At 35.9% G+C, this 19863-nt stretch overlaps 1 protein-coding gene across 1 annotated transcript in view; it reads right to left on the bottom strand.

The window, feature by feature from the left end:
• The window catches only part of LOC108569267 (5-hydroxytryptamine receptor 2B), a 16236-nt gene extending 1378 nt beyond the window's left edge, over positions 1 to 14858 (bottom strand). Inside the window, exons 1-4 of the mRNA XM_017930763.1 lie at positions 14394 to 14858; positions 5559 to 5719; positions 296 to 427; positions 1 to 219 (exon numbers count right to left, since the gene is read on the bottom strand). The exon at positions 1 to 219 is cut by the window's left edge and continues 1378 nt beyond it. Of these exons, the coding sequence (XP_017786252.1) occupies positions 1 to 219; positions 296 to 427; positions 5559 to 5575 (368 nt within the window). The 5' untranslated portion in view covers positions 5576 to 5719; positions 14394 to 14858. The remainder of the gene's footprint in view (positions 220 to 295; positions 428 to 5558; positions 5720 to 14393) is intronic.
• Positions 14859 to 19863: the final 5005 nt, after the last annotated feature.

A 19863-nucleotide genomic window follows, 5' to 3' on the forward strand; every position in this document is an offset into this window, starting at 1 on the left:
TCGATCAGCAGGCTCTCGTACAGCGTTCCGTTCGCATACCTGCTGACCTTCTCGAGGATGAACTCTTTGTCGGCGCTCTCGACGATCTCCGCCTCGGACACGTTGAACTCTTCGAGCAGCCGTCGTCTCGCACCTGTCGCCGCCTCCTTGTCGACGATCAGGAAGGGCACAAGCAGCAGACTGCTCACCAGATTGATGAACAGCAGATTGATCACGAACCTATACATACATACATATAAATTAACAATGTAAGTTAAATAGCGTTAAAGTTAAATGTATGAATTATGATATATACCTATTCGAAGCTGTCCTCAGACCTCTTCTCCGGAGGAAAACCAAAACCAACAGAAAGTTGGCTGTGGTCGCGATCAGAGAGGACGAGACGAGGGCGAGCGTAACCAACCAGTGGCCCTCCAAATCCATAGATCTGCAAGACAAACAAACAAACAAACAAAAACATAAGATGTGAGTATAAATAATTGGAGTATTCCGAATGAATGAGCACGTGTGTGTCGTCTCCTCCACATCCTATCATCATCATCAACATCGTTATAATTCAGTTTTGTTATTAATAGAACATGAAAATACGGTGCTCAGTTATATACGATTACCGAGTATAATATCGGCGTGTGCTGCGATTTGCGAAATCTTTTGTTTCTCGAGGAACGTGCGTCCTCCATCCAAGTGTCTTCGATCCGACAATATCATTTGAAATCATAATCTATAAATATCGTAACATATGAATGGAGAGAACAAGTCTGAATCGCCCACAATTAGGAATCTCATTGGTTTTACAATTATCCTCTCATTTTTCCACCCACTTGCTAATCTAAACTAATACCAATCAGAGAGTGTGTGTGTGTGTGTATCGGTCATCATCCGAAATACTCATTCTTTCTTCCTCTCGCAATACCAATCAATGAATTATTAATTACCATTACGGTTGGTTGCTTGGGTTGGCTTCTTTTGCAATTGTAAACGTTGGAAATTCTCCAAAAACTCGCGCAATAATAGTAATAATTCAATAGTTTCGTCATTTATAAACTATTATGAATGAACGAATGAATATTAAATTTGAATTACGGCCAGATTTAACATCTGTTTCCCCAAAGAAAGAAAATGCATCATCAATTATGTTATTATTACACATTTATATCATTCATCATAACAAAGAAAGTTATGGTTCTTCCTTATAAACTAAACAAGGAGAAGGAAAAGTTTAATAACTATTTTTGTTTAAATTTAGTTTATGTGAGGTCCATTTGGACCTCTTTCTAGAGAAAATGTACATCGTACAAAACTATTGCTAGTTCAGCTTGATGGAAGCGTGTTGGCTATGTAATGATCAACATTTCTGAAAGTTTTAAATGCGCTGTAGTGGTAATGCCACCGCCATCTGTTAGACTTTGTGGACATAGAGTCTAATATCTTGATTGTTAAAAAAGTTAAATTTTACTAACAAAAAAAGAAACTTGTACTAGCACGGATATATTCATAATAATTATTTACTAATTGTTGATATTATATTTTATAATTAGTTTACTAATTGGTTCAACATTTCATTTGTTTTCCAAATCGTTAAAACTTTAGTCACAAAACAAAAAGTTAATTAATCATTAATTAACAACGGGTGTTATTATTTTTCGGTTAAATTTGTGTGAGGTCAAAACGTCTCCGTTTCGGCCTCTTTCAAGATAAATTTATTTACCATAAACGCACAAGGCATTTGCTTAGTGAAAAACTTGATCCCAGGATTACCAATGTAATCAACGCAATACTCATTTCGGACGTAAGAGTTTGAACATGCGACATCTGTCGACCTCTCGTGCGTACTTTCCTCGGTGGTATGAGAAACCGATAAATAAGAAAATTCCCTAAATCATAATAATTCACAGTCGAAAAGATAATTCACACGCCCCGGCCCGAAAACAAACGTACGATATAATTCAACGGCTGACCCAAAAGTGTCTCCTTTCTTCTATTTTATTTACACTTTTCTTTTTAAATATTATTATTATTACTTTCGGTGGATTTTTTTTTTAAATTTTGGCACAACTTTCAATGCTACAATCAGAATAGACGCGGATATATTAAGAAAATTTCATTTTCGATTCGAAAATTGCGTTAACACAACATATTTCGAAGTCATTTATTTGTTTCTCATTTTATATATATTTTCAGTTGAGTAAATTACATTCTGATGTGTGTTTGGTGTGCGGTGGGTGGCCTAAGTAGAATGTTGGCTTGAATTATGTAAATGCTCGATGTGTGTGGTAATAATACATACACCACACCACATCCGTAGAGCAGGCGGTAGCAGTAGTGGGTCATCAGCCGTATAATTGCTCGTTTGTTTATTCGCATTTCGCGTACGCAATCCGCGGCAAAAGACGTTTTAACTATTTATAACAACAACAAAAAACGCATATGCATTTTGATTGTTTCATTTAAATTTCACCCGAAGAACTAGAAAAAAAAAAACAAGGCAATTTAAATATCTGAATTCGTAAGTTCTTTCGCTTGTTTCCTTCAGAATTTAGATTGCTTTGAATCAATTACAAGAAAAAAAAAACGTAACAAGACGTCAAAATTGATTGTTTTTTTCTTTTGACTTTTGACGTTTCTGTTGACGTTTTCTGTTGATTGGATGATTTTGATGAATCGTATCGTAGCAACGCGCGCGCGAGAGACCGGTTTGCGTGTTCACAAGTGTTAGGAAACAACCGTTTGTTTGTCGGAAAGACATAACATAAAAAGAGACGCGCTCTGCTCTGATGCGTTTGAATAAAAAAATAAATAAATGATGAACGAATACCACGACCTACGGTAAAAACCATTCCGTCGCCAACGCGACGAACTGAAGGGGGAAAACAATGTAACAACAAGAGTCACATCTGGAGCGCTGTGAATTTATTTCCGGCGCGGTTATTTGCGGATGAACGCAGACGAGGGTAGAGAAAAGCGGAAACGGAAGTGCGCTTCGGAGGGCGGGAAATCTAAAACCGTAACGGGTTACTACTCTACTTGCGCAACTTATTTAATTTTAAGTTTTTAAAGATGACAAAAATGAAATCATATTACATTGCTTGTGTGTGTTTATTGTGGGGTTGGAAATAAATTTCCATCCCCTTTCTAGAGAAAATCACAAAACGATTCAAGTGTGTATTAAAACACTTGTATTCTTTGCGCGTATAACGTTGATCGTATAACCGCTCAAATGTCTAGTTCGTAACGAAGAGTCGTTCGCAGCTACATCTGTTCGTCGGCTCGTGCACCCTCTTATAATAATTCTTCCTCTTTCTCTTCCAAAATAAGATTTCCTAAATATAAAGTCCTTCCATTTTCACGTCCATCACGTTGGATTCGTGAGATTCACAAAAGTTTGCTTCAACTTGGGATAGGTTTTTGCATCAATCGAACGAGGAAAACAAACGAAAGCAGAATTCAATTTAATGCTTGATCTAGTATGCGGCGGCGGCGGTATTGTTTTGTTACGTTTTGCAATTATTAAGGTCGAGGTAATTTGATTCGTCGTGAAATTGAAGGAAATGAGCGAAAGAGAGAGAGAGAGATAGAAGAGGGTGGAGGTTGTTGTAGGGAAGCGAAGAAGGGGTTAGACTTAATTGGCAATTTCTGTGGACATAGAAAGGTTATTGGATTCTTCTTCCTATAAATAAGCGACCGGCCTTGCGTGGAAAATTTCGTTACGTTTCGCGAGAACGTGGGGGGAAAATTGACTTTTCTTGTTTGTTGCTATTGGAAACGCAAAAACAAAGCGGTTGCTAATGGTGGAATTCCGTCGCCACTCTTCATTTCTCTTCCGACAGTAATCGAGTAATCTATCGCGCAACGCGTCTTCAATCAACCGCATCCATCGAACCGTAATTTATTTGCGAAATTGCTTCGAGATAGAAAATACATCTACATTTCCCATCTGACCTCAAACGTAATCGGCAATCGAACCGGAATGACTTAATCAAAATTTCCACTCATTACGTGCACGTCCGCAAAAGCAAAACGTCAAATTTGACAGCTGTCAAAGTAAAAAAATGACGTTAGCGAAATGTCAAATTCGTTTATTGAAGCGGATTGCACCATATTTATCAATGCGAGTGAATATTTCAAGCGATGAGTCGTTTTTCGAAGTAAAATTTATTTCCGGCGTGTTTGACGGAAAACTTAAAAAAAAACAAAACAAAACAAACAACAGCAAAACTAATTACTGGTCGCCGTAGTGCTGCTGCCAAGATTTTCGATGATGTTGGTTGACACTAAAAATAGAGATCTGTCAAATTTCGCTTAACCTCACTCAACGCTTCGCGGATTGCGCGACGATGTTCGGATTGTAATTACGTTCAGCCTTCGGATTCAAAATTAAACCATTATCATTATCATCATCATTATCATCCACAACTACTTTGACAGCTGTCAAAAATTTTAGCTATTTTTAGATTATGACTGCAGAATATTTAAAGATTTATTTAACTTTTGTCGCGTAATTATGTATCTGCGGCAAACTTTAATTATCTTATGTTTCATTTTTTCTTTCTTCTTATCCCAGGAGTGTTTGCGCGAATCGCTGGCGCGGAAAATTTCGCCCTTGGTATACATATTTTTTTCTTTCTTCGACTTTCTCGCTCGCAATTCCATTAATTTTTATTTCTGTCGAGTTCTCTTTCATCAATAATAATGAATTGAGGTTATGCAAAAATCGACGGCCCACGCCATCTCTGTCAGGTGTAGACAGACAGACAGACAGGACGACGACGTCGCTCGTGTTTTGTGTGCGTGCTTCTTTTCTTCGTTTCGTTTCCATTCCGTTAATTATTGCAAAGACGCGGAGCGGTTATTAATTGCTTTGATATTTAATTAACACGCGCGAATATTACGTGTCGAGATTAAATACCGAAACGGGTTTCGAAAGAGCGTTCGTTGTCTACCCTACCTGTCAATGTCACATCCGTCAAAAACGTCAAAGTTTTTGGTTCGATTTAGAAATTCGTTGTCGAATAAAAAAAATCGTATTTGTTGGTAGAATGTAGCGAATGTTCATTAAATAAACGGAGAGAGAAAAAAAAAAGATAATCCACGGTCAACTTTGACCCTGATTCGGTAATAGGATTTTGTAACGTTGATGGTCGAGGTGGCGGAGGATTGTTTCTTCTTTCTCTGAAACGAACTGAGCGAGTTTAGAAAGCGGCGACGACGACGTTTTGTCCGCATGGAATGTAAACGTCCGATGGTAAACGTAACGTAACGCAACGCAACGGACGGACGCACAATTGTCGCACATTTATCAGAGGCATTCCGATGACCACATCATTGCATAACGACGATGAAAAGAAACAGAAACAGAAACAAACAGACGCCGCTGCAAATGACAGCACATGCGGACAGCTGTCAATAATGTCAGTTTACTAAACGGTATGTACTTTGTTTCGGTTGCTAAGCGATTGGACAAGTAAATGATGATAGTCAGCGTCGTCTGCGTCCGCTGTTTGCAGACAATTTACAGTGTTTGCCAAAAGGGAAAAGAATAAAACGTTTTTCAATCGCACCTTAAAGAGTTTTCCATTTTCTTGCAGCAGTTTCGTTGGGGAAAATCCTATTGCATCGAATTGCACCCCCCTTCGTCATCACCACCGCCGCCTCTTTCCTCTCTTTGCACTGTGCATGCATAATCCGGTGTTGCGTAAAATTAATCGTCGACAATTTATCGCTAGAAGAAGAAACAGAAACATGAAAAAAAATAAATAAATAAAACAACTCTAGTTGAGCAGACGCGATTAAACGACAGAATAACAAGTAACAACAACTCTTATGGTCGGATTAAAAGTAATCAGGATTTTCCAAATGCGACGATCATATTCATATTACTACTATAACAATAATCATTATTTTGTATAGTAAACTCGGGGAACTACAAGCACGAGTTCTTCGTTTTCTTCGTTTAAATTTGAATAAATAAAAGCGACCGCTTCTCTTTTTTTCTTTCTTTTTTTTCGTTATTCAAATTTGAAACTCTTGTCGAGTCGGAATTTTTGCAAAGTCGAAGTCATCGTGTGTTGATGATGATTCACTCGGCGAAATTTCTTTCGAAACGTTGTGCTGAATACTTGAGCGATTTGCCTTTGAAAAAGAAAAGACCTTTTCAGGATTTTCGCGAACTTATTGAAATCACAATGATCTTTGATCTGAATTGAATTTTGCCGATTGGATTTTAATAAAAAAAGAAACGAACGTTAATAATCGAACCGGTCTGATCGATTGATCGGAAAATAAGTGTATTAGTTGTGCGACTGCCATTCCGCTCTTAATTAGCTTTAGATTGAATGGTAATTGGTGGAAGCGTGGAAGCAAATTGTGCGTTTCCATAACACCAAAGTTGCGAATTAAACAAAAAACAAAACAAAGAGACAAAATAAATGAAAGGAACAAGTGAGGAGCGAGAAAAAAACAAAAGGAGTTCGGTTTCCTGGAACAGTTGCCACAAGAGTTGAAACAAGGAAACGTATTCACACTATATGCCATGATTTCTTAACGCCACCGCCGCCGCGCGTTATCCAATTCCACACATAACTGTTCCACTTTTATTTAGAGAAGCGTGTCGCAAGCGGGTTTATAAATATTTCGCTTCTCTTTTCCTCTCTCCCTCTCTCTCTCTCTGTCTCTCTCTCTTTCACCTATATCTACTCGTATTCTACATATAATAATACCTTGATTAATCATATCCATGGCAACTCCATCTTTCTTCTATATGTACTGTAACCATAGCAACCTATACAATAGAGCGGAGGTGTGTGTGTGTGTGAACGTTCTGATGTTTTTTTTTCGTTTTCTCTGCATGTTTCCAAATGGTAATGCGATCACGAAACGTTTTTCGGTCGGGTTCGCACAGCTGCTGAAGGAGCGTTAAACGCCCTCTCGTAAATATATAAATAAATAAATAAATAAAAGTTGATGAGCGATAAATAAATAAAATGTCGGTCGTCCTTCGTTCGAGACGCGTCCAAAATATTTATCGTGGAATTAGTCTGATGTTTATTGGAAAAGACGGCTGCGTTTTTGGTTCGAAACTGATCAGAATACCTGATGATGATTACCACCAACACTGTACGAAACAAACGACAACTGCCTGTTGTAATCGTAACAAACATTTTAACATTTTAACAAACATTACTTGGCAAGTTACGTGTAACATTCACGATTCGCAATTAACTGATTTCAATACATAAAATGGTATATAAATTCGATAGATTTTAAAGTAAACGCCCCGATTTTCGTCGATTGGTTTAGTTTTGAATGAAAGAAGATTTTATCGTTTAATAACGCCAAAAAAAAGGTTAGCGTTGAGCCACCAATGGTTTTTTTTTTGCGAACGTCAGGACCAATGAAATTGTTAAAAATTGGAAAAAAAGCCGCCGCCTATTGTCGTTTCCTTTCAGGCGATTCGCAGCTGCAACTATTTGTTTTTCATACTTTCTTATCTACTGTTCGAAGCTCACTCTTTTTTTTTCGTGGCCCAATAAGGATTGTTTACACGTTCAAAGCAGCCTGTGATTCGTTGCGTCTCAGACACAGAGGCGTATCTACTTCATATAGCTCTAATTCGAACAGATTTAGTCAACGATGTAATTAGATTTTCAGTTTTTGAGTAATTGGAATTAATTGAAACGTAATTCATCTCTGAAATTGAAGGTGATGGAATTATCCAAAGTTGTTGGGTTTTTTCTAAAATTGTACAATTCTTGAGAAATTCAACTTAATTGTATAATTTATCATATGTTTAGATTTTCTTGGAGTGTGTTGTGAGGGCGTTTCATCGATTCGTGTAGGATTGTATAAATATCAAAGGTCGAACAGTTTCTGTATCCAAAAACGCGTCACGTTCAAAACCCATTTATTATTATTATTATTATTTTAAGTTTGTTTTGTTTTTGTTTTTCTCATCGAGCAGGCCTGCTTCGATTCGATATTATTTAGTAAACAATTGTTTCGTTGTTCTTTTGTTGATGCTTGTTCACATCGTCCATTGGTCGTCTTTAACTTTCCGTTTCCTCTCGGATATATAAATTTTAATTTATCAAATCTTTTACATAACAGAATATTTAATAGTATTATTACGTTGGCACCACTCGAGAATGGGGTCAATTGGATAAACGTTTTTTTCTTAAATTTTAGTTTGCTTTGACTCGATCACAAATGCAGATCTAAAGAGGCGATGAATGAAACAAAAAAAGAAACCAGTGTACTTTAACATGTTTTTGTTTTGTTTTTTATGAATCCGTGGACACAAAACGACCGTAATCCAATCTCTTTCTCTCTCATTTATTTATGCAAAAATATTATAAATATAAATCTGAAAACAATTACAGCAGACGCGATCCGATTTCAACGAGAACGCAAGGTCAATTACATACATACCCAAAGCAGGAATGACGTTAATCCTGCTGAGAAAATTAAAGAAGAAAAATAAAATTTGTTTTTTCTTCTTTTCGTTCTTCAAATTGTAATCGCGTCAGTCATGGTAACGGCACGCGCGTCAATTATTTCGGATTTGATCCTTTTATCCTATATATCCATGACAACGGTCATTTCCATAAATACACGAATCCTTTGCGCGTGGGGGAAGGAAATGAACTTTTTGTTTCTTCCGCCTACTCTTTCCTTTTGAATTTCTATTTCCGTTTTCTCGCGCAATCTGAACGGTTGTCATCGGGATGGGCAAAGGGCCAACTCAGATGCAAAACCTTGCACAGTGTCACTCATTTTGACATTAATAAAGTGACGTTTCGTAATGGAAAAGAAAAATATTGCAAGAGTTACAAACAAAAACACGATTTCTTAATTTCTTTTCGCGTTGCTTTATGGTAATTCATTTATTTAGCAACTGTAGACGTTAATTGAGTTTAAGAAATTAGCTTCTTTCTAACGCAAATACATTTTCGGGAATGAAGACAACAACAGTTGAAAACGCGAACTGTCAAGTACAATTTATATTTCGTTGCGATTAGTTATTGTTCCAATTGAAAGTAAACGGTGTTTTATTATTATTGTCATGGAAACATTCGGTCTGTCGTCTGTTGACTTCCTAGGTTGAATCATCAATTACCATAGCGACCAATTTATAATGACATTTAACTGCACTTAATGAGGTATGGCGACAGACAGAGACACAGACAGGGAGAGAAATATAAAAATGAATCAAAGAAAGAAAGACTCGAAACTAGTTTACTGTGAAGCGTTTGATGTAGTCCGAATATGGTTAAATCGATTGTAAGATCGAGAGGGAAAGTGAAAAAGATTCATCCGCGCGCACACACACACCGACTTCTTGAAGTGTCAACCGATATGACAGTGGTATGAATTGTATCAACAAGAATGAATCACGCTGCGTTTTACGCGCACTCGACTGTTTTCTTCTTTCTTTTTTTTTTCCTCTATTCTTATTGCACGCACGCAATCTTCGATATATATATATAAATTCTATTTATAATAATCGATTCTATTTGTGTAAACGGCATTGAACGATGCGACACTTTCTCCGTACTCGAAGAAACGATGCTAAGAGCGAGCGATTTTCTGCATTGGAGATGAATGAATCGTGTTGTTGTTTTTTCTTTTGCACGTCGGCTGCACAATTTCCCTCCAGCACGAGATTGCGACAGTTGTGCGATTGTTTTTTTCGACGTAAAACGGGGCACGTAATTCGCGCCGCAAACTCTAAACAAAAGCGCATCTCCGCGTGTCGATCGGTCAAATTTTGTTTTGTTTTTGTTTTACGATCGTTGTTTAGTTTGATCAAAAGAGAGAGAGTGAGGTCACCGAATCGCATCAGCGACCTCTGACGATCTTTCAATTATCTAACATTTTATATTATTATTAATACCATTTATTACATTACATTACTTTTTTTCTTCTTCTTCGAGTTCGTTGGAAACAAAGAAGATTGTTGCATAGAGAATTGCTTGCGTTGCGAAACTATTTCTGCGTTTTAAATATCAAGGATACTTTCATGCATGCACACACACTCATTAATTGCACTCGTACTTGTCTCTTCTCTTCTCTTCCTCCTCCACCACGTCCCAATCGACGAAAAAAGTTTTTCTTTTTTTTGTAATAATCGCGTTGAAAAATAAAATTGTAGAGCGCTGATTTTTTTATTTTTTTTGTTCTTTTTTTAAACAAAAACTAACAATAATTTCGGATTCTCATTAGAGTCGGCTGCGTTAATTGGTGCTAATTGCGTTCGGCCGTAATTAATTCCGCACATTGGTAAACACTGATCGTTGTTGTTTCCCCCAATATTTGTTCACCATTAGTAGATTTTTTTCTTTCATCTTCTTTTGTTTGCTCGCGTTTGTGACAGAGCACCTATCCGGGTCATTTACCAAATATGTCAAATTTGACAGATATGTCATTAGCCATTGAAAAGTCGATCGTTAAATTTGACAGTTGTTTCCATTGGTTTACCGTTGGTAACATTCCAAAACCCCTAAACGCGACTTGTCAAATTTGACAGATGTTTCCATTCGTTTACTATTGGTAACATTCCAAAACCCCTAAATGAGACTTGTCAAATTTGACAGGTATTTCCATTGGTTTACTGTTGGTAACATTCGAAAACCCCTAAATGCGACTTGTCAAATTTGACAGGTGTTTCCATTGGTTTACTGTTGGTAACATTCGAAAACCCCTAAATGCGACTTGTCAAATTTGACAGGTGTTTCCATCGGTTTACTGTTGGTAACATTCTTGTCAAATTTGACAGGTTATATACATATTTTGTTTTTTTATTGATACTTACAAGTTAACTATTCTGATGTATTCTATAATGATAGAATTACGTACGCGGAAATCGTCGATTATTGTCGTTACAATGACCGCACTTTGTGTTGGATTGTGCAAAAGATGCGAGAGGATTCGTCGGTGTGTTGTGCAAGTTTTTCAGAGCGAGAGAATAATAAATAAAAGGGGGTCGTGTCATGTCTTGTTTATTTGTGCGCCAAACGGAACGGAAAGGATTGCGCAAATTGCACACACACACACACACACACAAAAGATGTAATAACACCGCCAGAGGCCACTCGCGTAACAATAACAAACAATAACAATATGAAGAAGTAGAGGATGAGATGTAAAATAATTAACGTCAAGTGAGAGATTGCAGCTGTTCGATCAGGCATTATGCCTGAGATTTGATCATCGCACTCTCGGGATTCAATTTCCTCGTTTAGTTTTGTTGTTGCTGTGGTTACAACAAGTACATTCGTAGACTCGTGACGTTTAATTGACCAATTAACAACGGTCAAAGCAAAGCACGCGAGTGAGATACATTCTGGTTGCCATAGGCAACGATAAACAAATAATTGAACGGATAACAATTTTCCATGTTTACTCTCTCGATCGTATTTAATGAACGATTCCGGGAATAACTCTGATATATATATATTTGTTCCATTGTTTTCTACCGTTCTTCTGCTCAATCTAATCTCCGCTCGAATCGATTCCAACATGTGTGTGTGTTAACACTATTTTCCATCCATTTCATTTTGTTGTTAACATTTGATAACTTTTATTTAAAACAAAAGCATCTATCTAGTTGTCGTTGTTGTTGTTGTTGTTTCTCACGATGAGAAATGTAACGGTTTCATTTTACGACCATGAAACAATGGAAGAATCAAAAAAAAATCGCTGTTCAAATGTCACACAGTTCGGGACGAAAATTTTACATTAAATTTTGCACACATGTTCATTCTTGTTACGAAAGACTTTCTTAACTTGATCTTTAAGGAGAAAAAACGAATTTCAAACAAACATAAAAATAAATTTGTAACATATCGGATGCAAAAAATAACGAAACATCTAGCATAACTTAACCTCAAACCTAACTTAATCTCAAAACTAACCTGACAAACTGACCTCTAACCTAATCTAACCTCAAACCTAACTTCAAACCTAACCTGACAAACTAAGCTCTAACCTAACCTAACGTAGATGTATGTAGACGCGTTGATGTAATTATCTTAAGGGTTTGTCGAAATATTCACGAAAAAAATGACCTCTAACCTAACCTCAAATCTAACCTAACCTCAAACCTAACCTAACCTCTAACTTAACCTAACGATATTTCCATGTAAATATTTTTAAGAAAATCTTGGAAGCTTGTTGGAAAGACAAAATATTCAGCTTTCATACGAGTGGTCGATGATGTGATTAACTTAAGGGGTTGTTGAGAAATTCACAAAAAACTAACCTCTAACCTAATTTCCTTATGACAATTAGAATGTCATTAAGTAAGCAGAAAACTTGTTTTTCTTTTTTCAATCTTTTCTTAGTTTCTATAAAAATACGCACTTTTATAGAATGTTATCGGAAATTGCGTAACAATGACTATAATAATTTTAGTTTGAACAATTTGCGAAATACGAATACATAAGACTAAATTATATAATAAGGTTTAAACTTACTGAATAATCGTATCTTTATATCGAAATCGTATCGAACTATTATTTTATTAATGATTTCTCGTTTGGTTCTCTACCGAACGGGTTAAAAACGTCTACTGTGACGCGCTTCGCATCCGACGCATTTATAATTGATAATCGGGTGTAAATATTTACAAAAACGGAGCAATTTCCAATCGGCACAATTGATGAAACGCACGCATTTATTCGGACGAATCGATTCGCAAAACTGAAATTCATTACAAACCCATTTCCATTTCAATCCTGAATCCTGAATTCGATTTCATGTTTCACGTTGCACTTGCAATCAAACTGAAATTGTTACAATGTTTCTTCAGTTGGCATTATCTCGATTGAAAATATGACATTGACAGTTCGATCCAAATGTCAATTCAAATGTCATTTTTTAATGTCATTAGTTGATCGATTGGTTGCATAGTGTTTCATTCGAAATCACGACTCATCGTTGTTTCAATCGAGAGACAACGACCAATCAATTAGAATTCTGTAACCATAGTTACTAATGTTATCGGACCAATTAGGTGTCTCGATACGATCGGAATGTCTTGTTCAAATTTGCGTAATACGAGATGGCGCCACGCGACCGAGATTATTTTAAGGCGAACGAAGCCAACCTCATTGTCTCGTCTGCATAGCTCCGATGTCGTGCACTTATTTCTTTATTTATTTATATACATCGAGAGTGCGAACACACATCCTCCTCCTCCACTTCTTCTTCTTCTTCTACATCACCGGTAATTCCAAGATTCTTTGGATTCCTGTTTATAATTCCGATCGCGGTGCAGCTTTAATTATATATATATACACGCACAATTCGACGAGAAAAGAGCAAAATGCAAAACGAATTCCAACGATAATTGCATATCTCCGCGCGACAACCTTTATCATAAAATATCAAAATGACTAGTTAGGTTAGGTTAGGTTAACTGTCAAATTGGAAATGTCAAACATCGTTTTCTTTTTTTTAAATAATTACGTTTATAACTTTTAACGTGAATAACCGAAAAGTAATTTATAATTACAATAAAAATCAACAAAAAAAAAACACGATGATCCTCTAATATGGTTGTGAATTTTTTTTTTTTGGTTAGTTGTCAAATGGGATCTGTCAAACGCCATTTTTTTTTTGTTGATTTGTATTGGAAATATTTCAAAAATTTAAATGTTGGTACCTTGGACGAAATTAATCAATTTTCAATTGTGCTATGGAAAGAAAGAGAAAAAAAAAAGAGTCGATTAGAAATGGTTTCGAAATGTCAAAATGCGAAACAAGAACGTAACGAACCAAAAGCGAAACGTTGCCAAGGTCACCAATTACCGCATATATATACACACACACATATATATGTATAAAATTAAAAAAAAAAGAACGATTTCAAAACAACGAAACGAACAATAAAGATGGTAAATGAAGCGCAACTAATGAGAAATTTTGGGTGCAATCGCTCGAAGCAAAACGTTAGATAATTTATCCAGAACTTTTCCATGCAATTGTCAAATTAATTACAAACTTGTGATACAATTCACTAGTTTTATTAACTGAACTAAATTAATATTTTGCTAGTATAATATACTTTAATTGTATATATATATATCGTAATATTATTAGTTTTTTTCTTTTCTTTTTGTATTTGGATGTCTTTATGCAACAGCATTAGAAATCTCCGCACGCAACCGATGAGGAGGATATTAATTTCTACCGCCTGCTTGCTCACTATTACCTTACTAATTTCGTAACAAAAGTTCGGACAAAGAAATGTAAAAAAAATTGAACTGTTGAGTAATTTTTTACAATGTTCTTTTTTTTTGTATGTCTTCGTTTGAGATTTGAGACTGAACTTCTTGTTATCGATTCTAAATAAGTTATTTTCGGGGGTGTAGGTAGTTTTGTTATTATTAGTTTACCTTGAAATGATTGGGAAAGTTCAAGTGTAATCCTTTCAGCATATTGCGATCATCGTCGTCCCTCTGCGGTCTTTTGATTCTTTTTACTGTTTGCACTTCATCATCATCATCATCATCAACTTCAACTAACAACACTAACACTCTTCGCACGAAACACTCTTCTCCTTAAATATTACTACTAATTGATGCAACGTGAAGCACTGCAATTCTATCCAATGTGAGTGGAATTGTTGTTGAACGTCCGGGTGGTTGCCTCACAGTCTGTTCTGTGTATGTTCTGGCTGCTTCTTTCTTTTTAAACGACGAGTGAAAGAGTGAAAGAGAGCCAAAATACCGGACACTACCGGAGCAACCAAGCACTGAAAGCGAACTGCTGAGCTGCTGCTGTTGCTCGAAACGCGCAGACCGACGACGAATGCTTTGCTTTACCCAGACGCCAGCTCGTTGCTCGTTCACTCCTCCTATTCACAGCTGAGCGTTGAACGAAGACAAACTGAAACGAAAGGGGGGGAAGGTAGTTTGAATATATCCGTGCGCGTGTGAAAGAGAGAGAAAGATGTAGTTAGATTTAGAGTCTGCTGCCTGTGGATCTATACGCTCATAGCCACCCTCGACTCTACCCGGATACGTCCATCCCGCTCCGATTCAATGGGTCAGTAAGAGATGGAAGTAGTGCGAGGGCTTCGGCCCTTTTGGAATGTGCGCGCCCTTCCCTCCCAGCACAAACGTGTCCGACTCTTCATCTCTCTATCTTTCTCATACACACACACATTCAACTCTAAACAGAACAACCCACAGACCTACAGCATCTCTCAGAGGGCAATCACATCTCTGCACAAAACATGCAATAATAAACTCTCGCATCTTATGCGAATCCAATTTGCATCGACGTTTATTACCTTCTTCCAACATATATTGCACAACAAACAAATTTGTTCATATCAAACGTACAAATTCGTTAAGAATACTGAAAAAACTAATACGCTTTGGAATTTCAATTGTTTTCAGGACTCGCTTCGCTCGCCCATCAAAACCTACTTATATGCTCATCTAAACATTACCAAAACAGTTTTATTTGCACAAATTTCCAAAACTCTAAAACTCTTTTCGACGTTCCTAATGGATTTCCATACTGAATGTATTTTGATAAATATTGCCAATATTGTTAAATTGTTGAAAGAACGATACGAGTTTTGGAAAAGAAGAACGATTTTTTTTTTGTTACTGTTTTTTTTTGATATCGCAAATTTATTGATAATATCGAGTCTGCTTTGATGTTTGATGATGATGTTTCTGGTTCGATTGTTTGTTTTCGAAACAAAAACAAAAAAAAAACGATAAATATTGCCAATATTGTTAAATTGTTGAAAGAACAATACGAGTTTTGGAAAAGAAGAACGAATTTGTTTTTGATACTGTTTTTTTTTTTGATATCGCAAATTTATTGATAAAATCGAGTCTGCTTTGATGTTCGATGATGATGATGATGATGTTTCTCGTTCGATTGTTTGTTTTCGAAACAAAAACAAACAAAAAAAAGACGAGAGAACATTTAACACCGGTCGAATTCGCGGAAGCTTCCGTTGATTAGCTGGAAATAATTTAATTAACGTTCGAACAACGAACGGAGGAGCACAAAGGAAAATGATGAATCGCGCAATGCGAAAACAACATCAAATAACAAAAATAAAAAGACCAATTAAAACTGAACGTGCGTTGTTCATCGAATTTCAGTAATGTTGCGAGCACTGATTGTTAATTCCATCTATCATCTGTCAATTGAATTTGACATTAAATGTCATTAAATTAACCTCAATCCGTCATTGAAATTGACAGTTGACTTGTTTGCTTTTAAAGTTAACTAATTGATAACAATGAAAACATATTTTCAATAGGAAAATTTCGAAAAGTGGAGGAATAAATGCGAAATTAATTTGAGCAAACACGGATTTGAAAATAGGATCGGAAATGATCGTTTTCGTCGATTCTCCATCGAAAAGCCTTTGCTAATTGCGTAATCATTAGCGTAGGTGCGGTCCTAATGGCTTTTTGATTGGTCAACTATCAAACATATTTAAACTTCAAAACGTATATCCAATAGGAAGATGGCAGCACTGATTCACTACTTGACAGCAACCTAAATCTCATTTTTTTTTGGGAACACGTTGCGTGGGCACAATTTAATATGTGTGTTCGTTGGAAATTTTTACAAAAAAAAAATAATTTTATAAGTGAGGTAATCAAAAGCGAAATAATGGAAAACGAGAGAGAGTAAAAATAGAGCGAAGAAACGTAAAAAAAAACTGTCCTCGTGCGGACATATTTTTAGATCAAAATATCTTTTTCTTTACTTCGTTTCGTTGCGTTGCGTTTATTATTTTTGGATGATGTACGAGCGTTTAATCGGTGTTTAAACTTAAACACTCTTGAAACCATTAACTTTTTTCTTGTTGTTTCTGCACTGACATTTATTTTCTTTCTTTTCAATTGTTCTTTTCGTTACGTTGATTCTGTTTCCATAACGACAAGTTTCGTTTTTGTTTTGTTACGTTTTATGATTTGTCAGAATTATTATATAAGGTATACTACGTTGAATTAATTGGAGGTTAGGTTAGCGTGTGAGGTCGTCCGTCGAGCGGAATTTTTTGTATTCCGATCCGATTGCGACGATCATTCCCGTCACGTTCCTTCAGGATATCTTCATTAATGTACACCACCGAATCCGAATATCTAATATCTTCACTTCGACACGCGCGTTACTTAACCTCAACTGTCATTGAACATCGAGGTTAGGTTACCATGTTTTACGTCAACTGTCATTATGCCACGTCAAAGTGTTTTAGGTTACCATAGATACGACAGTTTTTATGTCATTCGTGGCAGAAAAAAAACAAATTGATCTGTCAATGGGATCATTAATCGATTATTTCAAATTTACTCGTAAACAAACAAAAAAAAAAACAACAATCGTAATGTATGCAGTAGGCTTAAAATGTATCCTCGAAAACGAAAAATTCGTGTAAGCCGATTCTCTTTTGTTTTCGGCATGGAAACAAAACAAAAGAAAAGGTAATTAGTGATTATTGCAATTGAATTTAGTCGCGTTTCTACCAATTGCGATCTTTGCTATTACTACTTCTATAATTATTATTTCATTCTTTTACTGCTTAGTTTTATAACATTCTTATCGTTCGCTCGCAGATTTGCGGATTTGCACACTGCTGCGTTTTCAATCCCCGAGATTATGGTTTCCATGGAAATGTAACCTAAATGTCATTTAACATTTAGAGTTGGCCGGATCCGTCGGACAAAAAGCTGTCGCGTTCGGATGGATTTAAAAGTAAAGCAAATGAGATTTTGCACAGAGCTTTATGAGAATCTCATCGAAATTTATAATTAATAGGATTAGGATTTAGATTAAATCCGTTCTTTTTTTATATATTTTTTACTCGATGCGTGTACTAGTTTAAACTCAATCGGCAGATGGCGCCAAGTTGTTACAGTCGATTAATGTCGTGTATTCATCTGTTTAGATGGTTGCTATGACTACTGCACTATTTAATAGATACGTTAATTAATGGTTTCTCAATCTTAAGTTACTTATTATTATTACGCGGCGCGTTTATACATCAAAGTGGATAAATATGTGGAAAATGTATTATTTAGTCGTAGCCCATTATAAAGGCATTAGCGTTAATTATTTCGCATTTTTCTATTCGAACTTATCTTAATTACTGTTTCTATTATAGGAATACAATATCAAATTCTAATTGTCCACAAACTGTCCACATTACTTAACTTCTTCTTTTAACAATTTTTAATCGATTTTTTTGTGATCCGTTCAAATTTATTTACTTTTTATTTCCGATAGATACGGACCTGCATACGAAAATACGCCGGCGTCTGTTCGGACGGACACGAAACATGTCATTCATGTCCCATCATTCGTGTCCTATCGAACTTCCGTGTACCAGTATAACAATAATAGTAATAATAACAACAACATGTTCGTGGGAACAAAAGAAACGTCTACCCTGAACCCTGAAACAAAACTCCTTGTTGCTCCTGGCAACCAAACAAGAAAATCTTTCGCGGATATCACCAATACCAACTGTACAGACGCGGACGCGGATTTAACAGTCGCATATATCCATGACAACCAGAGCAGAGTTAACTAATATTTTCGCAATTTGTTTGCAATTCAAAACAAAAACAAAAAACACTTCCGTTTCCTGCAAAGGCAAACGAACTATTTCATTCTCTTTATCTCTATCCATTTGAATTTTTGGGATCTATTTTTAGCTGATTTTTAATTAGGCCGTGATCCTTGAAATATGTTTTCCAATTATTATTAATATTATCATAACACATTTTGGACGTTGCCGAAGAAAGGGAAAGAAAAAATAGAGAGAGAGAAATATTTTAAAAGCATGCGCGAAACGGAAAGTGAAGCAGAGATTGCGCAATTTATTATGCGCCTGTTACAGGATAAATCAAGAGCGTTTAAATGAAAAAAAAAAAGAGTCAACAAGCTGAAGAAATATATATATAAAATATATATATAAAAATAAAAGAGAGTCGGTATTTACGATCGTCGACACGCAGAAACATAAACATGTGAACTTAATAAAGTCGGTTCGTTTCGTGTCAATTTTTTGTTGTTTGTTTGTTTGTTTGTTCAAAACGATATTTATTTGGGTTCTCTTTCTTCGATCTGGTTATTTTTTTTTCTTTTCTAAATTTACGCTTCCGGACAGTTGGCAGCGCTTTGAAATAAATTTAAGACAGTGTATGCAAAATGACATAAAACCTAACCTAAAAATATATATATATAATAATATAAAATGTTTCAGTTTGGTGTACAGTAGATGGTAGGTCGGACGGTCGGTCGGACGGCATTAATTAAAAGTGTCTTCAGTGAATTCAAGGAAACTTGAATTTAAGCAAAAATGATTTAAGACATAACATAAATAATATCCGTAGTACGTCCAATGGATTTAGGTCAATGTGATGTTGCCGTTCCGATCTGGTGATTTTTGCATTTAACATTTACGAACAGTTGGCATTAATTAAAATGATCTTACGTTACACAAAACACGAACACGATACAATGATGAATGAGCAATCAAATTAAAGCTGAATGTTTGGGCTTTCCAATGTGTGGTCTGTCATATTTGTAACTATTGGCGTTTTCCTACAATTTACAGTCAAAGTTGAAAAAACGATTTTCTAAGCGTCGAAAAATCGAGTGTCTTCATGAAACATCAATTTACTCAATAACTATACACGATACAATGATGATTGAGCAACCAAATTAAAGCTGAATGTTTGGGCTTTCCAACGTGTGGTCTGTTATTTTTGTAACTATTGCCGTTTTCCTGCAATTTACTGTCAAAGTTGAAAAAACGATTTTCTAAGCGTCGAAAAATCGAGTATCTGCACAAAATATCAATTTACTCAATAACTATAT

Source organism: Nicrophorus vespilloides, unplaced genomic scaffold (genome assembly GCF_001412225.1).
Source record: "Nicrophorus vespilloides isolate i.1.1-1 unplaced genomic scaffold, Nicve_v1.0, whole genome shotgun sequence".
NCBI classification, from domain to species: domain Eukaryota; kingdom Metazoa; phylum Arthropoda; class Insecta; order Coleoptera; family Silphidae; genus Nicrophorus; species Nicrophorus vespilloides.